Source organism: Podarcis pityusensis (assembly GCF_964106645.2).
Source record: "Podarcis pityusensis genome assembly, chromosome: 9".
In the NCBI taxonomy this organism is placed as follows: Eukaryota; Metazoa; Chordata; class Lepidosauria; order Squamata; family Lacertidae; genus Podarcis; species Podarcis pityusensis.
This window is the reverse complement of record NC_138034.1, coordinates 57120721-57135832: the sequence shown is the minus strand read 5'-3', so window position 1 is coordinate 57135832 and position 15112 is coordinate 57120721. Positions and strand designations below refer to the sequence as shown.

At 42.8% G+C, this 15112-nt stretch overlaps 1 protein-coding gene across 1 annotated transcript; it reads right to left on the bottom strand.

Annotated features, from left to right (window-relative positions):
• Positions 1–4671: 4671 nt before the first annotated feature.
• LOC308485309 (alcohol dehydrogenase 1B-like) lies at positions 4672–13486 on the bottom strand. The gene is made up of 10 exons (XM_081021002.1): positions 13462–13486; positions 12072–12157; positions 11569–11670; positions 9989–10127; positions 8873–8960; positions 8547–8763; positions 7881–8144; positions 7220–7355; positions 6578–6716; positions 4672–5345 (listed from the first exon to the last, which is right to left on the bottom strand). Exons 1-10 carry the CDS (start codon positions 13469–13471, stop codon positions 5321–5323), a joined length of 1206 nt encoding a protein of 401 aa, XP_080877128.1. The 5' UTR covers positions 13472–13486; the 3' UTR covers positions 4672–5320.
• Positions 13487–15112: the final 1626 nt, after the last annotated feature.

Here is a 15112-nt window from a genome sequence, read left to right as displayed (position 1 = left end):
TGACGTTGCGTGGGATGGGAACAAGAACAAATGCAGACTGGGATCTCTTTTCTAGATCCACACTGAAAACTTGGGCATCAGGGTGGAAATTAGCCCCAAAGCCTCAGCCCCATAACCATTGCAGCAGTGGGGTGCAAATTAGCTTCCTGGCTTGTGTGAATGCATAAACTCTGCTAGCATAAGAAGAGCAGATCACACCAAATACATGCCTAGCCTGACATCCTCTTCCCCAAAGCATCCCAGATGCTTATGGGAATCCCAGCAGCAACACATTAGGGCAATAGGCCTCTGCCTTGGTTGTTCCCCAGTGATGGGAGTTCAGAAGCCTGCTTCCTCTGATCCTGAATTTAGCATGTAGCCATTCTGACAAGTAGCCACTGAGTCTAAATCTTCCATAAATTTGTCTAATCCCTTTTCAAAGCAGTCTATAACCATCCATATAGAAATGAATGCAAAGGAGGCAAACATTTTTTGACAAGGTGTAGCAAGAGGTGGCAGCCTCACTTGGGTAGGTTCTCGTTCTATTTATTATTTTTCCCTGGCAATGAGAGAGGTTTGGTGAGCAAGGCATGGTCTTACTTGGCTCGGTGATCGCAAAAAAAGGCCATTTAAAAATACAGTGGTACCTCGGGTTAAGTACTTAATTCGTTCCGGAGGTCTGTTCTTAACCTGAAACTGTTCTTAACTTGAAGCACCACTTTAGCTCATGGGGCCTCCTGCTGCCGCCGCGCCGCAGGAGCACGATTTCTGTTCTCATCCTGAAGCAAAGTTCTTAACCCGAGGTACTATTTCTGGGTTAGCGGAGTCTGTAACCTGAAGCGTATGTAACTGTCAGGGAACTGACATCGGAGCTAGAGGCGGAGGGAAGGCTCTCAAATGATGCTGGAGAAGGGCCCAGCAGGGAGATAGGCAGCTCCGCAGATGGGGAAGCAAATCAGCGCTACACCAGGGATAAGGAGGGGCTGATGGGGGAATCGGCGAGAGGGCTCCAGGACTCTTCACCGGACACCAGCGGGGAGAGCACGGGTCCCCCGCTACCCACGCCCACCCTGCGCAGAAGACTTCCGCGCAGAGAGAGTAGGAGGAGACTGGGTGTCAAACAACTTTTATGTTGGAAAAGATTTAAGAAACGCCCACTGACGGATTCTGCTAGCGACTGAGGCAGCCACGAAGTGAAGGGCTGCCCAGACAGAAAGGTTTAGCAAGGCAACAAAGCCTGGAGAGGCGGCAACTTACGCACGAGCAACCCATACACATCACAGTAACCTTAGGTACCACTGTAAAAGAAAGTTGATTTGTTGTACTATGGTGTGGCGATCACACAGGGCCCCCAGACGTTTGACGGTCTATTGACCCTGTGCCACCACTGTGATTGCTTTCTTCGCTGCCACCACCCCGCTTCTCACGGTGACACACGGCGTCCAGACAGTTGTTAACATTAACAAATAATCAAGTTTATTTTTAAATGCAGGAACAAGCGTATAGTTTCAGTTAATATTTCTCTTGTCAGTTTCTTAATCTTAGTTCCTAACAACTTCAAACTGATTATTCCCAACTATCTATCTGACTCCACCTAACAATTCCTCTCACTCTCTCACAATACAACTCTACCAACCCACTGCCTATTCCTCCCTCTTCCTTCTCCAACTCCCAAACCTCAACTCCCAACTCCCAAACCTCAACTTTTACTCCCTCCTTGCATTCTCACTGGCCAATCACATCACACACATTTTAACCCTTTCCTTATGACCCATCCTAGGAGGCAAACGCCACATTGGGTGACAGAGGGATTTCATTCATGGGACAAACAAATTGATGCTGATAATCAGCCCTAGAAAATGAGTGGCAATGCCAAGTATATTTGGTGACTCCATCTTGCTCCATCTATAGGAAAACTCGCAGCTGCAAGGCACCAGGGAGTGGGATTGTATTTCTATGCAAATTGTGGGAGCATGGATATGAATTGGGGCCATAGTAGAGAGCAAATGGTTAATGTCCCCTTGGCCACATATTAGGGTTCCAAACCAGATGGGTATCCCTAGAAGAGCAACTTGAATGGGGAAAAAAATCCAGTTCTTTATCGAGTATGAATTATTGCCAAGTTTGGCCCTCAGAGTATTACACAATTTTTGCAAATTCTCAGAATGCTTAAAATACAACACACACAGAGAGAAACATATGTTTCTGATCAACCCCTGAGTTCTCTTGCTCCTTTTTTGGGTGGAGGGTGCTGTGAGGGGAAAGATGGTTCTCCAGAAGAAACATACTTTTCCTCAGAAACAGAAAGAAAAACACACCATTTTGGTCACAAATGATTATGGGGTTGAGTATCTTGATTACTTTCACCTTGAGGGAAGGAGCTGCATATATTCTTATGGATTGGGTGCCAATAAGAAATACTATACATTGTGAACCGACAAGCTGGAATGATAACATCAACATTGCAAAGCGTATTGTATTTTTCTTGTTAGTTAGGAAGTTGAACCGCCTCAAAAGAGCAAATATTAATGCAAACAAAGCAAGGCCATTTGTATGGATCCTGGCAAGAACAAATATGACTAGAGGGTGAGGCTTATTCCAAACTGAGCAAGAGGTGTAATAACTGTAGGAAGGCTAAGGCAAACTTCATGTGAACTGTTCCTTAAGCCAGAGATGGGGAACAAATGACCCCTCAGATGTTGTGGGAACACAACTCCAAACTATAGAGTTTGGGTGTAATCTTCGACACCTCCCTTTCCATGGAGGCGCAGATTGCAGCTACAACAAAGGCGGCATTTTTCCATCTCCGCCAAGCTAAGCAGTTGGCTCCTTACTTCTCTCGCCCTGACCTAGCCACTGTGATCCACGCGACGGTCACCTCCAGACTGGATTATTGTAACTCGCTCTACGTGGGGCTGCCCTTGAGACTGACCCAGAAACTCCAGCGGGTGCAGAATGCTGCAGCGAGACTCCTTACGGGGTCTTCGCTGCGAGATCACATTCACCCGGTGCTATACCAGCTGCACTGGCTCCCGGTGGAGTACAGGATCAGGTTTAAGGTGCTGGTTTTAACCTTTAAAGCCCTATACGGCCTAGGACCCTCGTACCTACGGGACCGCCTCTCCTGGTATGCCCCACAGAGAAACTTACGGTCTTCAAATAAAAACATCTTGAAGGTCCCAGGCCATAGAGAAGTTAGGCTGGCCTCAACTAGAGCCAGGGCTTTTTCGGCCGTGGCTCCGATCTGGTGGAACACTCTGTCACAAGAGACCAGGGCCCTGCGGGACTTGACATCTTTCCGCAGGGCCTGCAAGACAGAGCTGTTCTACCAGGCCTTTGGCCAGGGCACAGCCTGACTCCCTCCCTCGGCAGTCTTCGCGGAGCTCTGGCCCAATGGTTGCCAGTGGCTTGAATTAATTAATTTTATAATGAATGATTTTAGAGTGTTGTTTGTGCTGTACTTTTGTACTGTTTTATTGTTGTTAGCCGCCCTGAGCCTGGCTTCGGCTGGGGAGGGCGGGATATAAATAAAATTTATTATTATTATTATTATTATTATTATTATTATTATTATCATTCTTCACAAGGGCTGGGGGAGAAATTTTAAGTTCATATTTAAAGCCAAGTGTATCAATTTGATATATTTTGAAATTCACATTTACCCAAATTTTGTGATAAGCTCTACAACCTACCAATGCCTGCAAGAATGCATATTGCAAGTCTGGGGTAATAGAGTTTAGGGGGTGCAAGAGCACTTATAATGGCTAGAGTTAGTGAATGTTAGCAATTGCTAAATGGTAGAATTTAGATGACCCTAAAGACCCTGATGCTGGGAAAGATGGAGGGCACAAGGAGAAGGGGACGACAGAGGACGAGATGGTTGGATAGTGTTCTCGAAGCTACTAGCATGAGTTTGACCAAACTGCGGGAGGCAGTGGAAGACAGGAGTGCCTGGCGTGTTCTGGTCCATGGGGTCACGAAGAGTTGCACATGACTAAACGACGAAACAACAGAATTTAGATAATATTGGGAGTATTGAAGAGAAGATGTCAGGCCAGTGGAAAAAAATACAAGCTAAACTCCCCTTCCAAGCCAGGGCCTCACCCAGCATAAAAACAACACAGGGGCACACATTCCCAACATCCCTAGCCGTGCTTGGCCCTGCCTGCTTCACCCTGGACCTTTGTGTGTTCATCATGAAGGTCTGAAAGAAGATTCTAAGGACATTCAGCTAAATACCCTTAAAAACATTCCTATGATCAGCACTCCTGACAATGTGAGACTCCAGAACATGTGGGGAAAATGCTAAGGGCATTTAGCTGAATGTGCTTACTCTCCTTTCAGAATGTCGGGGTATAGAAGTTATGCCCTTACGCATTTGGGTAGGTGTCTGAAGAGACTCTATACAATAGGGTTTGAAATAGTTACATTTCCTAACCAATGAAGCACATCTCATGAGACCTTCGGGTATAGGGCGGTATAGAAAATAAATAAATAACATAAATAAATAATATAGGCCTCACTAAAGTTTTTTTTAAAAAACCTTTTGATAGGTTTTAGGATTATCTCAGTTATTTCTTACTGTTTATACTTTTATTTAAATATGCAAAGATGACAAGCAGCGTCCCTTCCAACTCTATGATTCTGTGAAAGGTGCCTGGAGAAACAGAAATATTAGTGATGGAAGTCCACTGGAATTCATAACTATTTTTATTAGGTGTTTATGATATAATCCATACAGTTTACCACTCCTTGCAATATAAGGCACCAAGCACACCCACCCTGGAATTTAAGCAGCAAAAAACTTGTATTATTTTGCCATTGCCAGAATTTCATATCAGAACATACAAAAATTACAGCAATTTTCCTTAAGGAGTTCTCAGGAAATTGATATCATTTGTGCATCACCGAGAAACCTCCATATCCTATATTTATTAACAATGTAAAACGGTACCAAATTTATTTCTGTAAAGAGATTTCAAGCATGTATACTCCACTGGGTTGAGTGTGACTTTCTCCCAAATATATATAAGACAGCTGCCTAAACTGTCCAACCTCTCACCTTTGAAATACATGATAATAATTATTTGTGTTGTTGCTTCATTAAACAGGATATTGATAGTTTGAATCGCAACCTAAGATTGTGTTTATGGTAGTTTTCTTCTGTTGCATTTGGAGGAAAAACGTGATGGTCTTGGGATAGACCTACGTGTTGATAATGGAGCATTGCCAGTGATGACATTGCAGAGTCCAGTCATTTTCACATATGTCCTACCAGGCAATGTGGCAATCTGAGCTTGCAAAGGTCATTGTCTTGTATTCTTCCTCCTCACCATGGACTTTAAAACACCAGGACACTGCGAATACTGAAACAATAAGAAACAGTTTTAAATGGAAGGGTGATAATATCTGTTAGATTTTTAATGTTAGTAGGCTAATATTTCAGTAGGTTTAAGATCTTGCCACAACTTTCTAAGGAAAGGCTTGATCTGGTTGATATTAAGGGAAGGTGATCTTTTAAGCACCATCCATTCATCTGTTTATTACCCACCTTCTGCCATCGTGTTCCAGGTGGGTTACGACGTTTTCAAATTCAGTATTAACACAATTAACACAACTTACAGTCAGAGGAGCAGAAAAAGGAAGAGTAGATAGCATACACAGTGAGTAATTTTCAGAGTAGGGGGTGGAGAGGGAAGTCTGAACCTGTACAGAAATAGGAAACCTTTTTTATAGTTAACATTTTATTAGAAGGATTTCATTTATAAAGGAATAAAGTGATAAAAGAAAAAGAGAAGAAAAGGGTGTGAAAAAGAGGACATACGAACCCTGGTGATAAGCCTATAAAAGTGTTTCCGAGAAAAAGAATTGCACAAGAAAAAACACGACAAGTCGATTCTATTCATTTATGCCATCACAGGAAGCTGAATACAAATGCATATTTCTCCCTAACAGAAGCATCAAGGTAAATAGTTTGTTGATGTAATTTAATTGCCCCATCCAAAACAGTATCAATTTCAGTTTATAAATCAATTGTTGCTCAGCCTAATGGGATGCAGATCGACCACAGTTGTGGTGCAAGTCTTGCTTGTGAACATCCATATTTGCATGGATGTACATTGCATTGTTTCTTCATGGGTTTCATTGTCCCATTTAGTTATTCATTTTCATTCTTTGAGGTGTCCATTTCCCCATTTTGTCTTCTGTTTCTTTGTACATAAATAGCTTGTGCAACTTTCAGTACTAGAATCTAACCATGATCAAGTCTTCTTGGCCTTGTGCTGCTTGGAGCCAATCTGAGTGGAAGGAGTTGAGCCAGCCACTGAGGATTAGCTCCTAGGGTCATTCTGGAGAAGGTGGATGAGAACAACACCCAAGAGCAGTTGCTCTATATGCTCCCAAGCTATGCAGTTGTCTTCGGTTTCAAGACAGTGATGTGCAAGTTCTGTTGTGGATAATGGAACTTCAAGGGCAACATAGCTTGAGTCACTCCAGAGGAGGATTGTGTAATCATATAATGACTATGGCTATGACTCTCAGAAAGGTACCCTGCCTCTTCCACTACACTTTGAGGGGTGGGGGTGGGGAAAGGTCTTACCTTTTTCCTGAACGCAGCAGTTCAAAGCCCTCGTTGATTTTATCAAAAGACAAAGTGTGGGTAATTAGTGGATCCAGAGCAAACTTCCCGCCCATGAAATCTGAAACCAGCTTGGGGACAGCTTGTTTGCTTTTCCATCCTGAAAACAGTAAGTGCACAGTGAAGATATGGTACTCTAATTATAATGCCATAAAAAAGGAGCAAGATGTTGGTTAAAGGTCTGGCAGTCCCACAAATTTATAGCCTGAAACCGTCTTTGAACTTGGGTTATGCAATGAGATTGGCCTTGATGTTATGACAGATCTGTGGGTGGGAGGGAAATAGAGGAGATAGTAACGTAGTAATTATGGGACAAGAGCTTGTGTGGAAAGCCTACAGAGGGCCAAACTGTATGAGATCTTAAATGTATTTTCACATGGTAAGAGCATGATTTTTTTTTTAAATCTAAATTGCATTGCTGGGGGTGGGGAAATAATGAACAAATCAAGGTGTTTCTCTAAATTTGTGTTATGCCATGCTCTCAATGACAGACGTTTTATGGCACAACCCGCTGCCACCCCAAGCTATTTTGTGACGGGTGCCCTCAACACTCTCTCAGAATTTGAAATGTGCCCTTTTGATAGGAAGCTAGTAGGCCCATACCTCCAAATATAGATCCTTTCCAAGTGCGCCCCGTGAAGATAAGCATTGGAGGGAAGGTAATTTCAGAAGCTGAAGGGGGCACTCCAACAATCACGCTGGTCCCATAATTCATGTGGCAGGAAGCCAAGGCAGCAGTCTGGGGGAAATCCAAAGGCATGACTCTTGAATCAAGCCAAGGAGAAATACCATCCATGATCACCTCCCATGACGCAGTCAGAACTCTCAAAGATTTTTCTGTTGAAAGCATATTAATAGCAGTGGAAGAAAACATCCCTGTCTTTTCTTCCTCCCATGTCCAGCTACATACACACTCTGAAAAGCCTGTTTGGATGGTTAGGGCCTTCTGAAGAATGTGGGAAGGGATTTTGGGGGTGGGCTTATGTGGGAGAGAAGAATCACCCAAAAGGATCATTCTCACCCCTCCATTAGCGCCTCATGCCTGAGTCCCATCTCACATTATTCCATAAGTTACCTGATCAATGGGTGGAGGATGTTTAAAACTCTGACATGTTCTACTGTCTCAGAACCCAAGGCCCATGCTGCAACAGATTATCGGATCACAACCCAGTGAAAAATAGGAACCACTGAAGAACGGGAATGCAGGAAATTCCATCTTCCCTTTTCAAAATAGGACAGTAAAATTCTGTCTTCATGCATGTACCATGGTGTCTGTGCGCCCAATCACTTCGAATGAATAGTCAACACCTTCACCATCTGTCAAGCCATACAACACTTCATTGATGGGCTTCTTGAAATCCATAGGGTTGACACACTCTGTAGCTCCCATCTCTTTAGCTTTGGGAAATTTATCCTTGTTGATGTCGACCCCGATGATTCGGGAAGCTCCAGCTGCTTTGCAGCCCATGACAGTTGAGAGGCCAACTCCTCCCAGACCAAAAACGGCACAGGTTGAACCAGGCTCCACCTGAAATCATAGAATTGTAGAGTTGGAAGAGACCATCTAATCCAACCCCCTGCACTACTTGTCTCTCTCTTTCGGTATATGATGGCAAGGGTGTTCCCCTGGGCAATTGGTTGTGGATGGGATTGCTCCTTGATGTTCAAAGCATTCAAGAGAGAGGTGGGATGCTGGAGAACTACGTCTGTAGCAAGAACATGAGTGCAGGTCATGAGTTTACATCCAGTGGATTGGTGGGTATTTGGTGGCTTTGCTATTTTATATTGTTTTGATTCATTTACAGTATTGACTGTGCTTTCACCTGGTTCTGTGCCAGAGCCCCAGAGCCCACCTGTCCTCCTCTTTTTGTCTAGACCTGCCACAAATTCCTCACACTGAATATGAGCATTACCAATGTTTAATCCTTACCTTTGCACTGTTGATGGCAGCACCATAGCCAGTAGAAAACCCACAGCCAATCAGACACACTTTTTCTGCAGGAGCTGCAGCATCAATTTTGACCACCGCAGACTCATGCACCACGGTGTATTCTGTGAAGGTGCTTGTGCCGAGAAAGGTGTGGAGCTGCTGGCCTTTGTAAGTGAACCTGCTGGTGCCATCGTGCATTAATCCAGAGGCGGTAAGGCTAAAAGATGAAGAAAGGAAAATCGTGCTTTGGGTTGTGTTTTTTTTTTAACCCAACATATGCACTGCTGGTGTTTCTAATACTGTTGCAAATAACAACTTCAACTCACTCGCCCATTTTGCACAGATTGCCTCTGGGATGTTTGCATGTGCTGCATTCTCCACATTGTGGGGCAAAGAGTGGGATGACTTTGTCTCCTGGGAATGATGAAAATACCATCATTAGCCTGCTTAAAATATTCAGGAAATGCTTTGTTGGGGGCGGGGGACAGTACAAAATTGGGGGGAGGGTTTGAGGAGGGTCAGTTGGAGGTAGGAAGTGAGAAATGTCCCTATTTTCATCTGAGCAATGTTGGAGGGAATGTCATGAACATTGCAGACTATGGGGTGGCATCACAGGAGTGTCAGTCCGTCCCTTGCTCCGTGACCCAGTGCCCCTGCCGTCTGCCACATCGGCAATCTGGGGCAAACCGCGGGTCATCGAGACAGTCCTCCCCTGCCCTGGGGAGGCTGCCAGGGCTAATTACCCCCATATCAGCCCTGAATTATCAGAATGGCTGAATTCCGATCGTGTGGGATCCGCCATTTTCCACCGCCAGAAACAGAAAGCCCCACCAGACCCTAAAGACCCTCTTGGGCAGGCATCCCCAAACCCAGACCTCCAGATGTTTTGGGACTACAATTTCCATCATCCCTGACCACTGGTCCTGTTAGCTAGGGATCATGAGGGTTGTAGTCCCAAAACGTCTGGAGAGCTAAGTTCGGGGGTACCTGCCCTTGGACATTCAAATCAGTAGAAGGGGCCCTTTCGGTAGTTCCTCTTTCATCAACATTTTGGGGTATTGGCAGTATAGCAGTCCTGGTCTTTGGCACCTGAGAATAGGGACTACCCTATTCTCTTGACTGCAATTTGTTTTAAATTAATATTGCAAGTTTAAGTAGTTGTGAACCACCCTGGCAAGTGATAGTAGTAGTAGTAGTAATATCAGCAGTTAAGTAAAAAATAACTTTGCTGACTCCTATTCAGAAATGTCTAGTAATTGATTCCAAATTCTGGCATTTACATTAAAAATCTAGTCATTGGCCCAGAGCTGACCGCCCTTCCCTAAAGAAAACACTTTCTCGGTCATTCTTCCACCAGTTGGTTGGCTCTCCTAGTTTCGTTTGATCCTTGTTGACCAATGCTGTGAGTTGATATTTTCTGGTTGCACTGTGCTTTACCTTACCTGGTTTCACACAGGTAACTCCTTCCCCAACGCTCTCCACAACACCAGCTGCCTCATGACCAAGAATAACGGGGAATTTTACCTGCATTGCCCCACTCAGCCCATGGTCATCGGAGCGACAGACTCCAGACGCCAAAATCTGGTTTAAAGGGGAAAGTTTTTTATTTTATATTATTTTTTAAAATTCAGTTCATGAATTGCTTCCCATAAGATATCTCAAAATGATATCTAAAAACATAAATAATAGAAACAATTACAAACAGATCAACCTATACAAATATTTAAAACAATCAAATATAATTTCATGTGTGAAAACAATTTCACATCTACAATTTCACATCTACCATATTTTTCCGTATATAAGACACCCCCATGTATGAGACGACCCCTATTTTTTGAGCCCAAAATTAAGAAATAATTAATTGCAACATTCTGTGTATAAGATGACCCCCAATTTTAAACTTAAAAAATCTGGGGGGAAATATAGTCTTATACACGGAAAAATACAGTAATTCAGACTTAGTTAAAGATCTCCACTTGACAGGATGGGGTGGGTTTTTTTGGAAAAAGGAAGTCTCTAATTGACACCCATCATCCAATAGCAAAACTAACAAGGCAGCTTTTAAGTTTCACCTTAGTCCTAGAAACACCCCTCTCATGATATTGCTCACAATCCCTCTCCTGCAGCAACTTGCAGGGGTTCAAAACTCTCCCACATTTCCACATCAGTTTGCAGGTTTTTGTTTTAAAGTACTCATGAAAATTCATCAGGATTTCAGTGCAAATTTCTCCTAATATAAACATGTTTGCATGCAATTTTGCCTAATATGCAACAGTGCAAAGCAACGTTGTCTAATATCAAGCATATTTGTATATTATATTCATTAATACTGGCATTTTTGTGCACATTTTACACCACTATATGAATTTTTACACTTATTACTTGGCATTGCAAAAGTTGGAGAAGTGCGAATTTTGAAAAATGGGTGTGTTTTGGTTCTCATAGGAACACAGGAATCTGCCTTAAACTACAATTATGACAATTAATCCAGAATGCAGCTTCCAGACTGGTGACTGGGAGCGGCCTCCAGGACCGTATAACACTGGTCTTTAAAGATCTACAATGACTCCCCGTGTGTTTCCAAGCACAATTCAAAGTGTTAGTGTTGACCTTTGTTGTGATTTTAATATTCTGTTGCAAGGCACCCAGAGTGGCTGGGGCAACCCAGTCAGATGGGTGGGGTACAAGTTGTTGTTGTTGTTGTTGTTGTTAATTATACTGAGTCAGACCATTGGTCCATCTAGCTCAGCATTTTCCACACTGACTGAAAGCAGCTCTCCAGAGAGTCAGACTAGGGACTCTCCCACACCTGCCTGGAGATACCAGTGATTCATCTTCAGACTTTTTCAAGCAAAACAGCTGTTCCTCCAGGGCTGCAGCCCTTCCCCATTCTCATATTGTTTTTGAAAGCATAAATTAGGTAGATTTATCTTTAAGTGCAAACTGAATCAAATTTCTCCATCCCTAGTGCAGATACTAACAATCTGCAGAAATGCCATTTTTGGTTTGTCTCTCTTACCTTAATCCGAACTTCATGTGCCTTAGGTGGGGCAACTTCTATTTCCACAATACTAAATGGTTTCTTGACTTCCCAGACAACAGCAGCTTTGCACTTAATGACCTGAGATAATAGAATATCATACAAAACATGAAAACAATTTACAGTGACAGCTCTGATTTCAATGTCCTGTTAAATAATAAAAGAGCATATACTATTTTTTACACGCAGCTAACATTGCAATCCTGTGCAAGTTTAATATTTAATATGCGCCCCAATACCAGTGCAACTTTTCTAGTAAATGAGGTGCTGGAACTCACCATGAATGCCTCCTTTGTTCTCTTACAATGGCAATGGCACCCATCTGAGAAGTGCCGGAATTGAGTTCTGGTGAGTTCCAGCTGAAAAAAAGCCCTACCTATAGCCAAATTCTTCAGGGTGGCTTACAATTAACCTATTTTTATTTTTTGTATTTATGCATCTTGGGGCTGAAATAGCAACTTTAAAAGAAATCATCTACTTACTTTCCCTGCAGTGCTCATGATGTTGAGCTTTGTAATATACTGTATCTGCTTCCTCTGTGTCGTTTCAGAACTTCTAGTCTGTTCTCCTAGAAGTACAAAGGTTCTGCTGCAAATATTTGGCTTATCTTTCAAATAAAGTTAATCCTTCCCTAGTTCAATGCCAAGAAATGTGGCCACTCCTCTACGTTCAGTTTGATTCCACCTGCAATTTCACAACTTTGAAGGAAGTAGGTTAAGAGTCCTCAGCTGCGGTACATTTAGATTGCACTCAAGAAAATAAGTCTGTGAAGGGTGGGAATTGTAGAGATGCATTGTGTGAGCCACATGCCCCCATCACCCATGACCATCCTTGACATAAACACACGGGACATGTTGCTTGGGTCAAATATTGGCACAACTTTATTGATTACACATGGAGGGTTTGGTCAGGCATTGGGAAAACCAGTTTAAGTGCCAGCCCGCCTGTATATCAGTGGGCTCAACTCAAGGCAAAGAGGCTCCTAATGACACACATCAAGTACGAACCTGCCTGGGCTTCAGAACAGAAGCCACTCCTTCCAGATCCCTTTGCAGGGTTTCCCAAACTTGGGTCTCTAGCTGTTTTGGGACCACAATTCCCATCATCCCTGACCACTAGTTCCTACTAGCTAGGGATGGTGGAAGCTGTAGTGCAACAGTAGCTGGAGGCTCAAGTTTGGGAAACACTGCTTTAATGGAATATCGGTTTGCACTTGAGAAGCAAGCAGAGGGTACAACCTCCCCTCCACCAAAAACTATGGTTTACCCAATGCCTTAACTGCCACCCAAGCCAATAGGGTTTGCCATCACACCATTACATCTGCAACCAAGCCTTGAAGCCTTCTGAGATGTCAGTGAGCCATGCATTATTGCTAGATTCAGATAGATGCACCCCATTGTGCCTAAACAGTGGCTCCTTCTCAAATGTGATGTTCAGGTGCTAAATTACCCTTCCGCCCATAGCCTCTACTTTGCGCCCGACTGCGTGGTTCGCCTTTTTGTAGCCTTGTCAGTTTTTGCAGGAGCTGGAATATTCCACCACTAATGCTGTTCAAGAAGTTCCAACCAGCAAATAGCCATTAGTGAGTACAGGGATTTAAGGGAACCCTGGTCATTGCATATGATCCAAATAAGATCTGTGCCCTTTAACATCAGGGGGAATGACTTTTCCAGCCTAGCCTTGTCCCTGAAATTCCGGTTTTCCAAGTGCAGGGAATATCTTGTGCGGAGGAAGATTCAAGCAAGCCGCAACCTGTGAAGTGGTGCTGCCTGGAAACAAACTTCACCTGTGGTGTTAGAGAGGTAGAAGTGGGCTCAACCTTAGGAATCATTTCCACAATTACCCACACATAGCAAAAAGGTATCCAGGTACCTTTCTTCATTTCATGGGCTGTAAATGGCACAACTTAAAATAGGATTGTGGATTCAGAAGGGCCCCAAAGCACCATCTGGTCTATGTAAAACCTGTCAGATGAAAGAGAAAATTGAGCGTGGGCCTTTATTAATGGCATTTTATGATGGCATTGATATCAAGTATTATTTTCTGTGCCTGCTAAAAACATTCTTGTTTAAACAAGCCTGCCCAGATGCTTAGAAAGTTGATGTGGATTTTAACCACCCTTAGTAGGTTAACTTTTTGCATATTTTAAACTACTGTTGTAAAGATTTCTCAAAGTTATTGTTTTATCTTTGAGGTTTTGTTTCATTTTATCAAGCAATGTATAAATTTGTTTTCAAGTAGTATATAAATTTAATGGAAATGACATTAGTAATTTTGCTATATTAACTGCAGGCTGCAGCAAAGATTCAGAAGAAGCTGCTTTCAGAGAAAGACAGCTCTGAAGAGCTGTGTTTCAAACTTTTATGTTAGCTCGTATCACAATAACCGTGCAAGAAATCAGTTTATTCTAGGAGGAGGTGTGGGGAAAGAGGAGACCTATCCACATATGGTAGGAATGCAGTTACAGATAGGTAGCCGTGTTGGTCTGCCATAGTCAAAATAAAAAAATTCCTTCCAGTAGCACCTTAAAGACCAACTAAGTTAGTTCTTGGTATGAGCTTTCGTGTGCATGCACACTTCTTCAGATACACATGGAATGGTAGGAATGCAGATTTCCTGCAGCTATTGCTGGACAAGCACCCAGTTCTAGCATTACTAAATATTGGGCAACCTGCGGGCCTTCAGTTGCTTCAATGGAAACTGGTATCCCTCAGCAGGCTGAATGGACGTGGAAAGCTACTGGAAGATGAAGGGCTTTTCGGTGAAAGGCTGGCTTGATAAGATATGGGTTATAGCCTCCTTGGAGCACTGGGTGTGTCAAAACAGAGTCATTAAAGGTAATAAACTTAATGGAGTAGGATAGCCCTTTCCTTCGTATGCAAATAGAGATGGACATTTGATTCAGCCTCCATTAACACAAATTACATTAGGGAGGATGGAACACTATTTGAGAAATACATACTTAGAGATTTCCTGAGAATAGTGCATGAACACAATCTTTGAACAAAATACTTTTATTTCTGTACGATGAATGGCAAATGTGTGCTTTGTACGTCCTGTTTTCTTCTTTCATGCTTTACTTTGTGAAAACGGCAATTTTTTTTAAATTAAGAGCAGAGAAACAATCCTTTTTCATATGATTTTAAAAAATAGAAATCAAAGCAAAATATTAAAACCTTGATTCAGAAAAACAGCTTTTGTGTGAAGAGACTCGCTTCCTAAATCAGGAACTAGATGCAGATGATGCAGACACATTTGTCTTGTACGAGGTATTCAGTACGTCCTCCAACCCATTTACACTGTACAATGTGGTTATGGGGTGCCTTTTTGTCCCTAATGCACAGCAGATAAAGAACTGGATTCCCAGCCATTGACACAGGATGTGTCCATGCTGCTTTTTATAACTGTGCTATTATTATTATTATTATTATTATTATTACTATTACTATTAAAAAATGTGTGTGAGAGAGTAAGAGAGAGAGAGACAGAGAGCACGCAGCTGTAAACTAATAATTCAAAAGAC

Excerpts from the sequence above, each read along its gene's own strand:
- LOC308485309 (XM_081021002.1), bottom strand. Across the intron at positions 11,671-12,071 it reads TCATGAGCACTGCAGGGAAA|GTCATTAAGTGCAAAGCTGC; the intron begins GTAAGTAGATGA and ends CTATTATCTCAG. Across the intron at positions 8,145-8,546 it reads CTGCCATCAACAGTGCAAAG|GTGGAGCCTGGTTCAACCTG; the intron begins GTAAGGATTAAA and ends CTATGATTTCAG.